We start from the raw sequence: 20,044 nt of genomic DNA on the forward strand, positions 1-20,044 counted from the left end.
TATTATTATTATTATTATTATTATTATTATTATTATGTCTAATTGTTTTTAAATTATACATGTTTTAGAAAATATTTTTTATGTTAAAAAGTTATAATTCATTTACGGCACATTCTTAATAACTTTAGGGACCATATGTATAAATTACTTATCACTTTCATCAAAATAATCGAAAGAGTAGAATCTTTACTTTATAATCAACAAATTTGTAATTGATAACTGAGACTTGGAATCTTCGATGTGTATAGCCATAGGAATTCGAATTGATAATTGATAATTGAAACGCATGGAATCTTTACTGTATAATCAACAAATCGATAATTAATATTTGAGACATGGAATCTTCACTATTTATCCATTTGAATTCAAATTGACAATTGATAATTAAAACGACATATTCAAATCACGATATACGACTTGTGATGCATACCTTCAAATCGGCACATAATATATTAATTTGAATTATTATCATGTATTGATTCATGCTCTCAATTACCTTTATTCATACTCTCAATTGCTTTGATTCATAGTCTCATATCTCTGTATCCATATATCTACAACAATTGAATCATAGAGGATATTTTTAAATTGACCGGACATGTATTTGTAGGTTGTTATATGTTGTATTTTTACTGGATTATTTCAAATTGGCCAGATATGTATTTTTATTCATCAAGTGTTTAACACTCGTGAAAATTTATATAGTCCTAGTACAACGTGTATACTCCACCAAATAGAGCACATAGTAATTGTAAAATGGACCGGTTGATATACTAGATAATTAATAAATAAGTTATAATTTATTTACTATTATTTATTTATATTAAATTATAATTTTATCAACACAAGGAAGGTCCAAACTAAAAAATATATGGGGACATAACACGGTTTTAGTAATTTACTATGAAAAAAACAATTTCAATAACTTAATAATATTAACATCAATACTATACTGACACATTAATAGTCTCAACGAAAAAATAACACAATGAAAATGCGAACGAACAAAAAGACAAAAAATAACAAATAAAAAGTCTAAAATAGAACAAAAAATAAAATTTCACGTCATAGGGATACACCAAATTTTTTTTTTTTTTTTTTTTTTTTTTTTTTGTGTGGGGAGAGGGGGGGGGGGGGGGGGTACATAAAGAGTTCTCTGTTAAATATTGAACTCTTTTTAGAACGGCAACACAACACACTCCTAAACTACTCATTTCGTCTCTAGCAAGACTTGAACCCTCAACCTTTGATGTTGACGGGCCCCTTTCCACAAACAGTTGATACCATTGGGCTACAAACTCTTTGGTTTTAAAAAATGAACTAAACAATTACAGTCGCGTTTAATTTGTCAAATATATTCTTTCCTATAAAAATTGTAAATAAAACCAAAATTTTACAAGAGTTTAGCAATGCTAACAAGATGGTTCCAGGGAACCTAATTGAACATAAAACCATACAACACCCCAAGAATTGTATTTTTCAAACACACACACACACACAAAAAAAAAAAAAAAAAACACATTTGATATGCAACAAAATCTTCTTTTCCTAGCAAGAATACGAATATATGATTATGAATTTACATTAATAAAAAAAATACTACTTGTTTTTCTGGCTAACTTCACGGCTTCGAATTTTCAAATAACCAAATTTCCCTGCACCCGGTGATGAACCCTCAAAGACAAATGGCTTGTAGCCTGTTGCCTTTTGGTATCTCTTTTGAATCTGCACACACGTTGAAAACATGGCAATGTACTTTTAATCTTTTTTTCTTATTAAGATATTGTACTTTAAAAATCTACCCAACAATTTTTTATTATATTATTTATATACCATTATGACTGGAAATTATAGGCTTAGCCAGTTTTTTTTTTAATACTTACATGGAATTCCAAAATGGTCACTAAACTTTTATTTATACACCTGATACTTATTATTCATTATTAATAACAATAAAATATTTATTGCATTTTGATGAAACAGTATTTTCGAGTTGATTTCCTGTGGTTGGAATTTTTGGACACTTTCCTATTGAAAGGTTGAATCTCAGATTTTGTATAAAAGCATGATACAGAAAACAAAAATATTGTAAAAAAATGTTTTGAGTAAATTATAAATACCTGAGTGATACATTGTCTAGTTTGAGGAGAATTCTTTCCAAGAACACAAATGGTCCCACCAGATCCACCTCCAGTGATCTTTGCCCCATATAATAAGCTTCCATCTGTTTGTGTTGATTTATTATTATTACTATTATTGTGTTGCATTTCTTGAACCAATTGGATTAGTCTATCTGTTCCATATGACCCTAATCCACAACCACTGTAGCTATAGTGACACTGCATAACACACAAATAAGGAACAATGTACAAATATAAATTTGTAAATGAGATGAGCATCTAGAAGTTTCTAGAAGTTAAAACATCATACCTGATACAGGAGTTCTCCAAGAGCAGTGAGTTGGTCTTCTGAAGGTGATGATGTTAGTAGTGCTTTGAAGGCCTGTGGATATGCAAGATTATATGTATTAAAAAAAAAAAAAAAAAAAAAAAAACAGGAATTTAAATTAAATTAATAGAAGATTTATAACCTTGACACGGAAATTTTCATAAATGGGATGTGTGGTAGCTGATTTGATGGGGTAAATACATTTGGCATTGATAACTGTTGCTGAATCATTGTGATCCTTATATTCTTTCAAAAAGGCTTCACCAGACATAGAATCGGGTAGATTCTTAACATATGTATGTTCATATCTGGATAATAATATTAATATGCAAGTGATTTAGTAATGGAAATGGGTGTTTTTTATTTAATACAAAAGAAAGGGTTAATACGTACCTGTGTGGGGTGAGATTGCACAAATGATTTAAAGAAGCTTCGGTTTTAAGTAGGCTAATGTCATGCTCATGATTATTATGCCCATTACTATTTGAAGATGCTTGAGAAATCATAGAAGATGCAATATATGTGATGATTTTTCGACCCATGAAGGCTCCTATCCTTACAAATCCATAATCAGCACCCCCAATACTGCAGAAATAAATAGCAATTGATTTTTGTATTTTAGCATCCTACTTCCATTTCTTCATGTTACAATCTTATACTTTGAACATATAATGTCCTAATAAGAGAGGACGATTGGAAGTATGATGATATAAATTATAATTTGGTGAGATTTTTGAAAGGACAATGTTGTAAACTCCATGTTTGATGGACTTCATCATTCCTAGAAGGAAATCAACTCTATTCTCCATGTTTTTGTTAAAAGACCAAAATACCCTCATTATATATATATATATATATATATATATATATATATATATATATATATATATATATATATATTAACTAGAGGAATTGGACGGATATACCTGTGGCGTATACCAGAGTCAATTCCCCAAAACTGTATGTGACTAGGAATATCCACTAGCCCTAATACCTCAGCAGGCTGCACAAATTTTGATATAATATCATCTTCTCAAGATAAAAATTTATATAATGTATAAATCCATTTATTAAGAAATATACCTGACAAAGCATTGCAAGAAGCTTGTTTTCTTCACCACATGCACAAGTCATTTGGTCCATCACTCCACATGGTGTTCCAACCACATAATTTTCCACCTGTTTGTATAATAATAAGTAATGTCATCTGTTTACTACTTTACTGATGATTTTTTTTTTTTTTTTTTTTTTTTTTTTTGGGTTGGGGGGGGGGGGGGGGGGGGGGGGGGGGGGGGGGGTTCTCAAGTATTTGTACCTTTTGGCAGAGTAAAGCAAGCTCTCTTGGACTGATATTTAATCCTGGGAAACAAAGACGAGGTACATCTCAAATTCCCAATCATTTTATATTTTTAAAATTGTTTTTGAATGTAGGGTTTGTTGAAGATGAAGGAGATGGAAATGGAGAAGACAGGGGCAAAAAGGTCATTTAGCATGGACTTCACATATGCATTACCAAACATGCAACTAAACTAAAGTAGGCAATCTCTGCAACAAATCAAATAACTTGTCTAAATCCATATCTTTTGAGATAGTGCAGGGACTCGAGTTGTAATATAATCTAAATAAATGCAACCTTTTTTATGTTTAAAGTTGACATAATGGGATAAAATGAGTGAATGGGTAAAATATTGAGAAATTTGTATTTTTGAATGTAAGGGTAAAATGGACATTTAAGTTGGTAATGAGTATAGATGAAAAAAGTACGATGCTAAAGGTGGAAGAGAAGTATTTGAATTACCATGTGCATAAGCAATAGCTGACATAGTAGCTACCTCCACAGATGCAGAAGAAGAAACACCTTTTCCTTCTGGAACAGCAGAGGAAACCTGTTTATTTATGCAACATAACTTTTTAAATAAAAAAACCGATATCTAACATGCTTTCTTTAAAATATATATAGAATTGGATTCACTAATATACCAGCATGCTGATGCTGCTTTCAAACCTGACATTCAATTCTTTCATTAAAACAATAATGGCACCAGCAACATATGCAGCCCATCTAAAAAACCATATTAGTATAGAATATCACTTAGGCCCCATCTGCATAACATAACATAACATAACATAACATAACATAACATAACATAAACATAACATAAACATAACATAGCATAGCATAGCATATACTTTGAAGAGAGAAACAAAAAATAAAGAAGGAAGACCTTTGAGATGTGTCTTGGGAAAAGTAATGTTTTGCCTTTTCATATGAAATCGGTTTCCCTCCATCCATAAAGTCTGATATGTCCATGTCAAATGTTGGACCACGATTGCTCAACTCTGATCCATATGACACCTGACAAAAACATACACTTTTGTATTATAGAATTCTACTTTCATTATATGCAAGAAGTAGGCAAATAGAAACATACATTCACTGATTTGTTTATTAGAGCATTGCATTTTGACTAATATTGCAGGTTATAGCAAAGCCATTCAAAGTTAAAGCAAATTTCATTGGTATAATACTATAGAGTAAAACTTTCAAGTTTCAAGTACAATGTTTAATGTCTTAGTAAGAAAAAGAAAATTGAAAGTAGAGTGTTGTAACTTGTAATAGAAAGAAATGGAAGTATGATGCTTTACCCAATTGTAACATCATACTATCACTTTTTTTCCTATTATAGCAGTAAAATTGTTTTGTATTTGGATGAAATTGCTATAATTAGGTAGAAAGAAATGAAGCAGGATGTTATAATAAGCAAATCAACAAAAGCAAACTTCTATTTCTTGCATCTAACCATTCTTCCAACTACCAAGTTTTAATATATATATATCTTGATGCTTCTTAGTAGATACAAGTTAATCCAGTTTCAGTGATGCATTCCATATTTATAATGTTTATATGCTTTAAAATCCAAAACAACAGAACAGCAAACTTGGCCTCTTTTTTTATGGGTTTTTACCTTTTTCAAGGTTCTCATTTATCTTGTAGTGTTAAAAGATTTCTGTCCAATGTTTTTAAATAAAGTGTAGTTTTAGTAAAGATTATTTAAACTTACAATTTGGAGAACAGGTGTTTGTTTTTGTCCTTTGGCTTGCTGTCGAGCCTGTGCATGCTTCCAGAGCCTCTGTTTGGCTGGTTGAATCTTTTGCACAGCAACATGGCAAGCTTCTCTAATTGGCATCTGCAATAATAAGCCAATTGATTTTCCAAACAAATGAAAAATAGAATTTGTATTTTCAATACATCCTTATACCATATTCTCTTTTAGCATACTAGTCTAATATATATGCCATGTTGGAAAAATTATAGGTTATGTGTATATATATATATATATATATATATATATATATATATATATATATATATATATATATATATATATATATATATATATAGTATGTTTCTCCCTCTGTATTTTTCAAGTATCACAGATAAAAAAAATATGGAGATCCTCCAAAACTTTCTCTAGTTTAGTTTCATTTAAAAAAAAATACCTGCAAAACAAGGCTTCCAGAATAGTCTGCAATTCCTCCAACTACATCCAATCTTCCTGGTGCCCTTGCCACATATATCTCTTCCTGTATATAAGTAAACAATGCAACAAGAAGATTGGAACTTTCTTATAAAAGGAAATAAGAACAACTTTCATCTGATCTAAATAAAATTTAAAATAAGTTGCATGATTGATTTTGCATTAGAAAACATTAAGGAAATCTTGTCATAGTGTGACATGGATCTTTCGTATTTGTAAAAGACATAAATGCCCTCTTCATGATTATCGAAAACAGCCCCAGAAAGCAGTTTTTTTTTTAGTGAAAAGATAAAAAATAAGATTTTAATTTGGAAACAGACCTCCCAGTTAAAGAGAGCAGCTGCAGCCTTGCGTTCTCTTATGTATGGCTTTTCAGAACTATGAGAGACGCGTAATTCTGCCAAACTTTTCAAAAAGTTAACGGTGTCTGGAAGACCCTTTACATCTCCATGAAGAATCTCAAACTCATCACAAACTCTACACAAACATATTCAAAACTCATCATCATGTTGAATTAATATAGTTATACACTTGTAATGAGAAAAATGAGCTTACGAATTCTGAAAAAAGCTGGAACTATTATTAGCAGCATCAGATGATTGTGGTGATCCTGTACGAAAACCAAGTTCATTTTGAGCATTAGTATACCATTCTGGGATACTGATATCTCTTCCTGAAGCTCTTTGTAATTGAAATCCAAGCACTATGGCATCACACAATCTCCTTGCCCCACTATCCTAAAACAAAAACATTAAATTTTTAACTTGTAGAAAAATAACAAGATTTAGTAATTTCTTTGAAAAACATTAGGTTTGAAGTAAGTTGTAAATTTTCAACCTGATCTGATTTGTAATTCTTTCCATGAGCTGCATCCTGCAAAATCTTGGCTGCAACCTGAATTTATATTAAAAAAATACATCAATGCAATGTACTCTGTATTTTACCCAATTTACCCTTGTTAAGTCTATCTAAAAAATATGATAATTTGCATAGAAGATGAATATAATATAATATATACCTCACCACCATTGACACCACCCTCATAGCTAGGTTTCAAAGTAGTTGCTATTTCAAGATATGGCCTCCAATGACCTACAAGCAAGTCCCTTCTTATCATCTCAACACCACCTTCATGATACTGTAATATCATCAAGAGTTTCTTAGTTTCTTCATGTTTGTAATAACTTTTAAGAAGTTGATAGTTGTGTTTTGTGTTATACCTCAAGCATATTTCTCAAAAATGGTTCTTCATTGAAATAATCTCTACGTACAAACACAAAAGGTAATTTGTATGCCAAAGCTTCACTACAGGTTCCATATCCAATTTTTCCTGAAACACTTTATGTCAAATGAATCTGGAATGCAAAAGGAAAGAAAACTTTATATATATATATATATATATATATATATATATATATATATATATATATATATATATATATATTCTTATCACTGACCAAGCATGCAGTCAGATGCTGCCATGACATCAGGGGTATAAACGTCCTTTGCCAGCTTCTTGAAATTGTGAGGAAGCTCCTGCTGATTGTCATGTGCTCCACAAACCTGAGCCATACAACTTTTTGTACAAATATATATTTTTTTTACATTGGATACAAAAGGGTAGATATGGAAAAAGAGAGAAAGAATACCAGGCAAATCCAACCAGGAGGCAAGTACTCCTCCTTTAAGTTCCAATCTAATGACTGCAAATTTTCATGCATTGAAGGTTAAAAATTAAGTTATTTTATAGCATTTTGTCAGTTTAAAGTATTTCATATTTATTATTTCAAAATTTTGCAACAGACCCACTATGAAATAGGTGGTTATGTTGTTAAAAGGTTATGTAAATTGGTCAATTTGGTCATTTTTTGATAATACCTAAATTATATTTTACTAATTACTTGTGTTCACTGAGTATCTTCTAAGAGAGGAAGCAAAATTATTACTCCATTGTTAATGATGAATGAAAGAAATTAGTGAATTATGAAAAGTTAAACTATCACAAGAAAAGATCCTCAACTTACTTGTCCACCAAAGTTGAGTACCATGGCCTTCTCATTGTCTTCGATACCTAATTCATCTCTTACCTGTGTTAGAATACAACACAAAAAAGAAAAAAGAAAAAAAAAAGAAATAAGAAATAAAGAGGAAGCAGTGTTGATGTAAAATGATTTAAAAAAAAATGATATTGGCTACAAACCTCCTTGCGTGATTTTCGTGGCTTCCTCACAACCAAAGGTACATCAACCACATCTCTAAAAGCAGGCACTTCAGATGAAATTTATTTTTATTTAAATCATTAAAATCTTATATATTGAAATATATATGAGAATATGTGCAATCATCATACTTGGACAAAATCCTGGAAGACGTATCAGGAATTGACAGTGTGAATAGTCCTCAGCTATCTGTATCAAATTTTGTCAAAGGGTAAAACAGTAAATTGCATTGATATGCTAAAGCAACTCAAGACAGGTAGCTAGTCAGTTACTAGATAATAAAGAAAGTGTTTCTTTTTCAACGATAGAGTACATAAGGGCATCCACAATCCATTCAATTCTACAAAGTTTATTTCTACAATCCATCCAACTTTTCAAAAGTTTAATAAATTGACAAATCAGCATGCTATTTATAAATCATTTAATTAGAAATAGGGATTCAACTCCCCATTTATTCAACCTCCCATCATCAACTTATAATGCATCTAATTCCCATTCAATGCCACGTCAACACTCTCTCTCATTGTGGATGCTCTAAAAATCAATGATTTAGTATTTTTTTTTTCTGAATCCTAATCTCTTTCTACAACTAATTTGAAACTCCTTTTGTTAGTACTTCAAGATCCATTAGCATCTGTTATTTTGGAACGAATATTATAGATTCGTAAAAAGATACAGTTTAGGTTTAGGGCTTAGGGTTTAGAGATGGAAAGAGGAAGTGTATATTAATTATGATGAAGTTTGGTATAAGAAACATAGAATAGTATATACCTGCCAAACTATTGATCTATGATGATATCCAGCAACCACAACATATTCTGCATAAATGAAGTCCCAACTGCAACAATCAAATTTAAAGATCAATTGAAATTGGCAGATAGCTAAAGCAATTGTTCATCTTCCATTAGGAGCTTTTCAGTTTTCACTCTCAAAATTGTATATAATGAGCACCTCATTCTAAAAAGTAAAAGGTAACATGCCCCATATGGTTTAATGGATTAAAATGTTATTATATATGGACCTTGTTAGAGTTTCAAGAAATTATTCAGTTACCTGAAATTTGTTACACAAACTGCACGAATACCAGCATCAGCTGCTGCACGACAAGCAACTGGAACAACATCTGACACCTGTTTTATAATAAAACCACATGGAAGAAAAGGTTGGTGATAATAGAAATGCTAAAGAAGCTTTAATTCAATCATCTATATTTACATAAATATTACTTAAGAAAAGTGGTATTGTTGTTGTAAGCAAATTAGAAGTGCCAAAAAGTAAAAAAGTATAAGTAGGTGATTACCACTAAGTCTGCCTTGATGGATTTTAGCCACTTCACTTCTGTTGCCAAAATAGAATCACGAGGAACAACTGCTGTCTCAGAATACTAGATTAACCAAAAAAAAAACATGAAAATAATGATATTAACTTAAGACAGAATTATCTATATAAACATGCACCAGATAAAATAAACAACCATAAATACTAGACTTACTTTCTCCAAGGAGGCAAGTCTGTCTACTGTTAAAGCATCTGCTTGAACTACTCCACAGTCTATGACTAGCTATCACACAAAAAAACATATGGCCAAAATAATTTATAGATAAAAAAGCAGTTTTTTTTTTTCCTAAATCAAGTAATGTACATGAAACAAGAACTTTTAAAAGTACCTTTCGAAGGAAAAGTCGTGGAGATTGTATTTGAGAAGTGAAGACAAAATCAGGAGCACCAGTAACCACATGAACATCATGACCAGAAAGAATCAGATGATGAACAACCTGCACAGAACCCCAAATATTAAATAATACATAAAAGAGACTAATTAACAATCATTTTGTGGCACTGAGCTATGTACATAAACAGTAACATGCATACAGTTTATCAAATACAGATGACATAAAAGTTAATTAACATGTACAGAAGAATCAATGCAAAAGAACTATAAGCTTTGCCAATGTCTTGAGTCATTTTTGTTTCCATGATTACATGGAAAGATCGCATCCAAAACCCACAACTGCTCTCTACAATTATATAAGTACAATCTAATAAAATCATCACAACCCAGTAACATCTCTATGAAGTGTTTTATAGGAAATCACAGCGTTCAAAATTGAAGCTAATACAGTTATCAATTATAAGAGTTTTCAATTACAATAAGCCTGGAAAATCCAATTCCGTGGATTCGAATTGGAATTGAGTCAATTGACACAACATATATAATGCTGGATTTGAAATCTAATTTGGACCCTACATTCGAGAGAGATATATACAAAATTCCAAGTCATAACCACTGATACAGCGATTTGTTTCCCACCATTGATCCTAAATGCTATTTTACTCTTATTATGCAGAGGAGATGATTAATTTTCGCGACATTCTACTTCTTATGCTAGCAAATGACCAGTATCGTTCCCACGTCATGCAACATCAGCAAAAATTAGTATTCATCGTTGATTGAGTATTTAAAATTCTATAGGGTTATCGTGATTATTTGTCGTCTTCATCATTATCGTCAATTATATCACTCAGAAGAGAAGCTTATAATAAATGAAAAGGATCAAATAACCCGATTACAGCATTACAAGAAAAACACAAACCAAATCGAAGCAGTTAACTGATACATTTACCTCAACGCAACGAGTTGCATGCCCGAATCCATGGCCAGTAACATAATAAGCGAACACCAGACGGTTTCCGGTCTCCGATTCCTTAGCCATTTTCTATCGCCGTCGGAATTGCTGATGCTGATCAAATTGAGGAGATTTTTAACAGAAACAGAGTGGAGTTAATGCAGCTAATCGGATCGATTTTCCACGAGAAATTAACCAATTGAAATGGGGAGATCGAAGATAGTATCGGAGGAGATAATAGTATAATAGATATTTGACATGAGATGTACATTGTATAGTCGCCACCTTATGATTTCTTTCGGTTATTCTGTTGAGTGGAAGAAGTAATATTTGTCTGTATGCCCTGTAACTATCAGACATTATCACATTTGGTCCTTTCTTATTACTTAATAGCTCCTTAGCCCCTAAGCATTATCAAAATATAGCATTTTTTTGGATAACGTTTCAATCCAAATATATATTTGCTTTTTACTAGTAATAAAGATTTTAATACATACAATCATTCTAGTTTATAGACAGGATGAAAAGAATTAAAACCCATAATCACAATTTTATGATCTTTTGTAATATATCATCATACATGTAGCAAAAGTTATACATTCTTTTAAGTTTAGAAAGAGATAGAATTCCGGAAGTTTGTAACACTACCAAAATTCAAAATTTGTAACATAATTGATGAATATAATCAACAAAATATAAATATCCGAAACTCATTAGGTTTGTAAATCTTCTAGAACTTTTGGTAAACATTGATTGCTAAATATATAACTGTATTGAGCTTTTGACATTTTTATGAAAATATCCTAAAATTGACTATGCAAAAGACATAAATATGCTTTCTTATCATCGTCACATATGTTATTATAACAACCACAACCTAAAATTTATTAGGATCATTGTGCATAACAATTAGAAATTAGAAAGAAAAAAAAAAAGAGCTAAGGATCCATAATTATTCAATTCTACATAGACAATAGATGCTAAAATCATTGTGTGTTTTAAATTTGTTTGAGAAAGAGTTCCATCAATCAATGTACAAGGGTCTGAATTTATTCAGTGATCCATGCAGGAATGAACTCAAAAAAGCTTAAATTTGGATGAAGGTAACAAACATAAAACCATGAAACCATCAACAAAATTCAGCACACAGGATCACATCGCACATATTTGTCTTCTCAGGTTGCAAGCCTTTTTCTTCAATGTCTTCCAACCAGTGAGCTTCCTTTTGCCACGTGGAAATCTAGTAAATTTCAACAGAAAACTTTACATAAAACCAAGAAATGATTAGATATTAGATAAAGAAAATTCTATATATACATCACATCACTTAATAAATCTAAGATAATAAAAATTAAATTGACTACGTTCCAAATACATTTACAATAAAACATTAACAGAGTAAATTACAGTTTTTGTCCCTATGCTATAGTGGTTTTTACGGATTTGGTCCCTGACATTTTTTTTTTCTTTTATGCTCCTTGGGGTTCAGTTGTGTGTTGGATATGTTCCTTCCCATAACACTGTCAAACATAAGGACCTTAAATATGTGAAAATTACTATTTTGCCCCTCTAAATATTTTTATTAGAGTAATATAATGTGGGCCCCACCCCCTCCATCTTCTTTGCCACGTCCCGGCCCTCCTCCTGGACCTGGACCCTTTCTAATGCACCAAGTGTAATAAAAATATTAAAAGGAGGGGCAAACTAGTAATTTTCACATATTTAAAGTCCTTATTTTAACGGTGTTAATGGGAAGGAACATATCCAACACACAATTAATTGAACCACAAGGAAGATAAAAAGAAAAAAAAAATGTCAGGGACCAAATCTGTCAAAGCCACTATAGCACAGGGACAAAAACTATAATTTACTCTAAAACATAGTTTAAGTTATTTATGGAAATTAAGAAGTTTATTTGATTAAAGTTTTTAAATACTAAAAATATAATGGTGTTGTGGATAAATAAAAGTAAATTTATAATAGCAATATATCATTCCATTCCATCCCCATTAAAAAAAACAGCCCTCTCCTGTGATAGGTGATACAAAAATTGCAATTTATGTATGTGCAAAAAGACATGAATGCCTTCCTCACCTTCACCATAGAAATAGCCCTAGAAACCTTGTCCAGTCAAGTCCCGGTACGAACACATGAATTAATAACTATGCAATTAATAAACCTATTGATTTCCTACGTAACGAGGGTATTTTGGTCTTTTAACAAATGACATTGTATTATGAAGTGAGATGTGTCGTACCTAATTATAATGGAAGCGGGAAGGGCGTCTGCGAGAACTGTCGCATATGATATACCACAAAACAAGTGATTACATTAGCAAAATCTACTTTCAACAAACATGAAAAACTTACTCACAACATTTCATTGTAAAATACCTAAACTTTAACAAAAATACTAAATGCAAAGAAAATAGCAATGTACTTTCAATGAAGTAACAAAAGTAATTAACATGCTATGATTATGATAAACAAATGAGTGAAAGTACATTGCTATTATTTCTTGCATGTTATGTTTAGTTTTTAATGTTAGTATGTTAGAAAAAAGATTAAAGATAAACAAATCACCTTCTATGCCCTGTTCTACCCCTGGATAAGCTACTATTACTCACAAATTCATCATCCCCTTCATCCACTCTATACTCTTGAATCTCCATAGACACCACAGACCCTTCATCAGAATTTGAAGTATCATAATTCATTCCACGATTCTCTCTACTCACTCTCCCCCTTCTTCTATTTCTAGAACTCCTAAAATTATCAAAAACTTGATACAAAATACAAGAAGTCCACCAATTCCCATCATCACCTGGAAAATCTTCATACTCATCACCAGATTCATTATCCCCATACTCTATAACATAATCCCCTAACACCACCCCATGTGGGACCTCTGAATGTATAGTACTCAACACATCGATTATCTCAGAAGACTGCTGAAAATTTTCCCAATCCTGTTGTCTTGCAGGGTCCACTTTTGAAGGACACGCGTGTGGATGCTCTGTTTGCGCGTGTTCACGAAGCTCAGTGTAAGTTCCTGAGAATGTGCATTTTTCATCTTCACAACATCGTTTTTTTTCGTCCAATTTTACCCTTGCCTCTTTGATCACCACCCAACCCGTGACATCGCCTCTGCAAAGTGGGCATGATGGTTTGTTGGTCAATGTCCCGGTTGACTCGGTTAATGTCCCGGTTGACTCGGTCAATGTCCCGGTTGACTCGGTCAATGTCCCGGTTGCGATACGGAAGCGGTGTAAGCAATTGGAGTGGAGATGATCGGTGTCACAAACGAAAGGGCGGCAGCCTTTATTGTAGGAGGTGCATTGGAGAAGAACAGAGTTGTGGGGGTAGGATAGGCATATGGGACATGTGATGTCTTCCCATTTAGTATCAAGATGAAAACCCTCCATGAAAGTTTGAATTTTCTAAGGTTTATAGTGGAGTTTGAGTTTGATAAGAAAATGTGTGTGTCAACATGAAAACTTCATTATCTGATAGAATTGGAATTAGGGTTTAGGGTTTGGGGTTTGGGAGGTCGGTAAAAGGTAATTGATCTTCAACAATATGAGCAAGTGTACCTGGTAAAAGGACAATGAAAAATAAATCACTAATTGTAGTAGTTAAAAACCAACAAAAAGATGGATTCAAGAGATTTTCCATAAGTGTATCTTTTACAAACATGAATTACTTCAACTCTCCAAATAAGTAGTTATGAATTTAGATACTATGATGATGTTTCTGTGTTAAGTTATTTTGTGTATATTGGTTTGATAACTGATAGTTTGATACACATCTATTTGTATTTCCATATTGTACACAGTACTAGTGCATGTCATGCCCATATTTCCACATTTAAATAACCTGGATGTAGTTCATTTTTGAGAGCATGGATTGTTCCACCTTATTTCCAGATTCTTTATGGTTTCTAATTTTAGTCCATCTCACTAATTTGAGATAAAAGGATTTGCTGTAAATGTATTATACATGCTTCTCAAAGTACACCATGGTTTCCAATTTTAGTCTATCCATTTATGTCAGGATTTTCATGGTTTTCAATTTTAGTCATTCCTTTCATATTCATTTCTCCCACAAAATCATTTTTAGAGAAAGGTATGGTAACTTATCACATAATCTCTATAAAATCAGCATGTTCCTAGTCATTCTCTTGTCCATTTGTTACATTCTCCATAAGAACATTGATTCATGAAACCTAATAGTATTTGGTATCTCACGAGTTACAGCCCTAAACTTATACAGCAGTTAGGTTGTCTATAAGCATGATCATTTTAGGCATATATGCACTCAGAATCAATAGAAAATCAACAAAATTACCCGAAAATAGTCAAACAGAAACTGTTACAAACCAACGAGGAAAAAAAGTGAATTTATCGACTAATAAATGTAATATTAATGCGAAACTCTCCAATAAATCAGCAAACATTATGAAATTGATCAAATCAGATTTACCAACCCTAACACGAACAAAGACCTATCACTAACGAACAATACTGGAATCAAAATATTGCAAACAAGCAAAATTGAGCGAATAAAGAACCGATAAGAGATGAAAAAGAGATTTTACGAGTTGAAACTAACCTGGATGATGACCGATGATGAAGCAGTTGAGTGTTAGATTCGGAGGGTTTACTGAAATCGATCGGGGGAGGAGACTTGGGAAGGGAGATGGCGAGGGCTGAGAAGATGACACGCTAACTGTGTTACTTTTCTTCTTTGAGTATTTATATAATAATAAAAGTCGCTCTCTTTTACTAATATTTATTTTCGTAACGTAGTTAGAAAATGCGCACTTCGGCGCACGTAAGCAATGGCTCTTAATGCCAATACTTGTAATTATTAATAATAAATATTTGGAGGTAAACAACATATTTTTATTATATGTCTTACTCGGTCTATATTTAATTATTTAAAATTTATTTAAATACCAAGCTACAATAGAATGTCTAAAAGAAAAAAGTTTATCAATTAGAATACCTTGACTATTAACTTATATATAACTCAAAATAAATGTTATATCATAATCTTTTAAGTTAAAAATTATTTTCTAGAAAAAAAATTAATGAAAAATGAGAATTTTGAAAACGCGTTTAGTTCGTCTATTTTATTATATTTTCATAGAAAATAAAAATTTTCCCTTTTCAAAAATTATAAAGAAATTGAAATTTTTGGAAAATCAATAATTATTGTTTTCCATATTTTTTTATTCGAAATTTTTCTAAAAATATAAACACACACCGAATCCCACTTCTACCCACCCCTACCTTAACACTCTTATCTATCCACTCCCAGTCCAACCCTACCCCCACAAACACACAGGTACACATACACACATCCACCCCCCCCCCCCCACACACACCCACCCTCATACCTAGAAACACATACATACACACAAACAATCACCCACCCCAACCCCCACCTACATTGACACCCCCACAAACACAAACAAACACACACACACACACATACACACAGCTACTCTCACAAATGCATACCCACCCCAACCCCCACCCACACCCCCACAAATAAACAAATCCACACATAACGACACACACATACCCACCCCTACAAACACACACACACACACACACAAACATCCCCCCCCCCACGCACACATTTAACACCACTACCACAATCACCATCACCACCACCACTAGCCCATCACAAGCATCACCACCACCGCCGTCGCCGCCATCACCACCTCTGCTACAGTTGTTGTCGCTATCATCGACACCACCACCGCCCCCACCGCTGCTATGACATCCCCAAAATCACGGCCAGAAAAGACCGGTTTAATTTATGTTTTTAAAATAATTTCAGAGTAATCCTTTGATTTAAAAGAGTTGCGGAATTTGTTCCCAAAACAAAATATGATAAAATAAGATTTACCAAAGCCTTTCTTAAAGAAGTGTATTTTCATTACATAACAAAACTCGGGATGTCATGTTCCGATAAACAGACCAAAAGCATAAACATTACAAAATAGACCTTACAACAGTTAAATATAACAACAGGTCTATAATCAAAAAATAATCTTGACAAGTCATCCAACTTATGCTCTGGTGCCACTACCTGTAATACAAAGAAAACTGAGTGGGCCAGGCTTGGGAGCCTGGTGATCATATAGGGTTTTCAACCCACAATAAATAATTATATTAATTTCATCAACCAACAAAAACCCAATTACATATTCCTGTTATCCTCACTTTACATCTCTAAACACTTTTCTCAAGGGACCTAATCTAAAAATATTTCATCAGGGCAACAACGCATGCTTCGGGGGTTTCCCAACAATATATGTCAAATAAGGCAACCATGAGGGGGATGGAGTACAACGAATGAACACCCAAGTTTATTAACACCTATAGGTTGCGAGCCTGCTAGCGTTCCACAGGACTGTCTAGAAAAGGTCGTGGTCGTCATTTAAACTCCGCTAGATGACTAAATCAAAAACAACATCGAAGCCTCTCTTCATTTTAACACACATCAACTATCTACCCATGCTTTACCCAACACTTTTGTAGATAAAAATACATATACAATTTTAAATTTGTATAAAACATATATTCAACACTTATTTCAAATAAACAAATAATGTATAAACACATAACATGTATTCAAAGCAAATACTTCATATTTATGTGTTAGAAGAAAGTAACCACACACTCACACGTATAAACAACAACAACAATATATATATATATATATATATATATATATATATATATATATATATATATATATATATAGCATATATTTTATAAAATAGTTCATATCTATGTATAAGATGAAAGTGACTATACACTCACTTGATCAGAAGATGATCGGACAACACTACAGCTTGTAAAAGTAGTATTCTTCGGTAGATCTGGAAGATCTTCACAAAAACCGGATTCTTGCGGGCAGAGCTTCAGCTGGGGAATTGCACTTCTCGGGATCTTTGGGGCTTTGGGACTTAGGAATAATATCGGGGCTTCGGGGTATAAGTTGCACGCAAAACGAGGAAAATTGGGGAGAGAAAGAAAGAATTTTGGCAAAAGAAGTCGGCATCCTCGCATGCCCTTTTTATAGCAGCGAGACCTCGGACTACGCTGGGCGTACGTCGGATAAGGCTTCCACGTGGCGAACTTCGGGTGGAGGAACATGGCCTCTTCTAGATCGGGAAAACAGCAGTACCCTGCGCGTACCCATCTCGTACGCAGGGCGTACCTCGGTGTCAGCTTGTATGCGAGGCATACTTCCTTGTACGCTGGGTGTACCTCGCATCCCTAGGCTCTCTTCGGATAAGCTTTGGTATGCGTGCTACGATCTTCAAAATTTCATAACTTTCGCATACGAGCTCCGTTTTCGATGTTCTTTATATCCACGTGTAGGTGAGACTACCCTCTATAACTTTCATTTAGACTCCGTCGACTAATTTTGACTTTATTTTTATTATATTATTTTTAGTAGGCCAGGATAGGAAAACCCCGTTATATATTTAGAACTTCTTCATCCAATGTCCGTTTTCGTCTGTCTTTTTACCGTTGGACTACTATCAACGAGATCTTCTATTCTCGTTTAGATTGTTTCGGCTAAAAACCGCTCGATCTCAAATCGAGTATTCGGGCTGCATACAGCTAAGTCGAAACTTCGAAAAATCATAACTTCCTTATACGAAGTCAGATTTGGGCGTTCTTTTTATGCATGCTCTCAGTTTAACGTATTCTACGACTTTCGTTTAGATCACTAAGGCTAGATATCGTTCTATCTTAAATTCATATTTTACGTCATTCAACGTCGTGTCGGTTCTGTCGCGAAACTTCGACAGGTCATAACTTCTTCGTTATAACTCGGATCTCGGCATTCTTTATATCTCCGGAATCCTTGTTTCGACCACTACGTCTTCATGTGTTGATATCAGACTTATCTAACATTTCATTTTAACTCATATTTTTATTCTTAATTCATTTAAGTCACACAATTAAGCAATTAAGCATAAAACACATAATACTCAAATAATACATTCTTATTATTTCAAAATGGGTTACACGGTTAACCTAGACTATTACATTGCTATTAATGACAAGCCCAGAAACACGGGCGTTACAATTCTCTCCACCTTAGGATGATTCCGTCCCCGTAATCACACATCAACAAACAAATGCGGATAGCGACTCATCATGTCACTCTCCGTCTCCCAGGTGAGACTCGGCCCATTCGTATGTTTCCAACGGACAAACACTAACGCGACCATCTTGCATCGTAACTGATGAGTTTTATACAAACAATCCTATGTGTGCATGTAACCCTAGATTTGGATCTATGTTTTTCTCTATTAGATACACAACTTTATGAAGACAAGAAGAACCCTAGCATGCATCTAGGTATTTCAAAATCTATGTAGTAGAAAGGATTACATACCTCTTGTTATTATATTGTAATAACAACACAAATCTTCACTCTCTTGTCTTGGAAAGCAAGTACCACAAGTGTAGTACCTCTAATGGCTCATAAACACCACAAGCAAATGGAGAGGCAAGAGAGAGAGAAAGAGGAGAGGCAGGAAATCGGCTCTAAGCCTTCTTAGGATCAAGTGCCCGATTTCCCTTAGCCAATGGGTCTTTATATAGGGTAAAGATTAGGGTTTCAGTCCTTATCCTTATCTAGTTGCTTGCCCACCAAGCAATCCATAAGATAAGCCTAGAAGCCTTATCCTTAGACGAATTCTAGGACCTTATCCCCTTGAATTCGTCCACCCCTTCCTTGGGGCAACCAATGCCCTAATTTGCAACTATCACATAATTGCAATTCAGCCCATCTAGTTTAATTAATTACATTTGATCACAAAATTAATTCTTAATGAATTATTGATCAATATTAATTAAACAAATATGATTTCTCCTTTAATATATTATTCTTATAATATATTAATAAATCATAATAACCTCTTTCTCTATTATTTCTCCAGTCAAGTTGCTTTGGTGAAGGCAACCTAAAAGGACCATGCACAACCGGGTCAAATACTTACCAAATATGGTTGCGGGCTTAGACACTAATCCAACAGTCTCCCACTTGGATAAGTCTAGTAACCACAAATGTAAGTATAACTCGATTAGCAATCGTATATCTCAAAGACCTTGTCAAACTCTGATCTTATTAGCAACCTGTCCTTTAGATAAGGGATCGTACAATCCTCTGTT

At 33.1% G+C, this 20,044-nt stretch overlaps 2 protein-coding genes across 5 annotated transcripts; both read right to left on the reverse strand.

Moving 5' to 3' along the window:
• Positions 1-1,395: 1,395 nt before the first annotated feature.
• Positions 1,396-11,050, reverse strand: LOC144996899 (L-arabinokinase-like). Its single transcript, XM_078956681.1, has 29 exons — positions 10,831-11,050; positions 9,874-9,981; positions 9,699-9,767; positions 9,507-9,590; positions 9,260-9,336; positions 8,978-9,044; positions 8,338-8,395; positions 8,188-8,255; positions 8,012-8,074; positions 7,637-7,690; positions 7,445-7,550; positions 7,208-7,317; positions 7,006-7,125; positions 6,825-6,881; positions 6,543-6,724; positions 6,308-6,464; positions 5,950-6,033; positions 5,511-5,636; positions 4,674-4,804; positions 4,429-4,510; positions 4,247-4,334; positions 3,764-3,807; positions 3,532-3,627; positions 3,375-3,451; positions 2,842-3,033; positions 2,591-2,756; positions 2,431-2,502; positions 2,121-2,339; positions 1,396-1,725 (listed from the first exon to the last, which is right to left on the reverse strand). The coding sequence occupies exons 1-29, from the start codon at positions 10,918-10,920 to the stop codon at positions 1,600-1,602; spliced, it is 2,973 nt and encodes a 990-aa protein (XP_078812807.1). The 5' UTR covers positions 10,921-11,050; the 3' UTR covers positions 1,396-1,599.
• Positions 11,051-11,785: 735 nt separating this feature from the next.
• Positions 11,786-15,595, reverse strand: LOC144997178 (E3 ubiquitin-protein ligase, putative (DUF1644)). Of its 4 annotated transcripts, none has more exons than XM_078957018.1 (4): positions 15,444-15,595; positions 13,416-14,425; positions 13,091-13,127; positions 11,786-12,073 (listed from the first exon to the last, which is right to left on the reverse strand). In XM_078957018.1, exons 2-3 carry the CDS (start codon positions 14,255-14,257, stop codon positions 13,091-13,093), a joined length of 879 nt encoding a protein of 292 aa, XP_078813144.1. In that variant the 5' UTR covers positions 14,258-14,425; positions 15,444-15,595; the 3' UTR covers positions 11,786-12,073. The 4 variants fall into 4 exon arrangements, with proteins under 4 accessions (XP_078813144.1, XP_078813143.1, XP_078813142.1 ...); XM_078957017.1 differs by having other exon boundaries at positions 11,786-12,094; XM_078957016.1 differs by lacking the exon at positions 13,091-13,127.
• Positions 15,596-20,044: the final 4,449 nt, after the last annotated feature.

Source organism: Lactuca saligna, chromosome 5, assembly GCF_052625555.1.
Source record: "Lactuca saligna cultivar CGN05327 chromosome 5, ASM5262555v1, whole genome shotgun sequence".
Taxonomy (NCBI): Eukaryota; Viridiplantae; Streptophyta; class Magnoliopsida; order Asterales; family Asteraceae; genus Lactuca; species Lactuca saligna.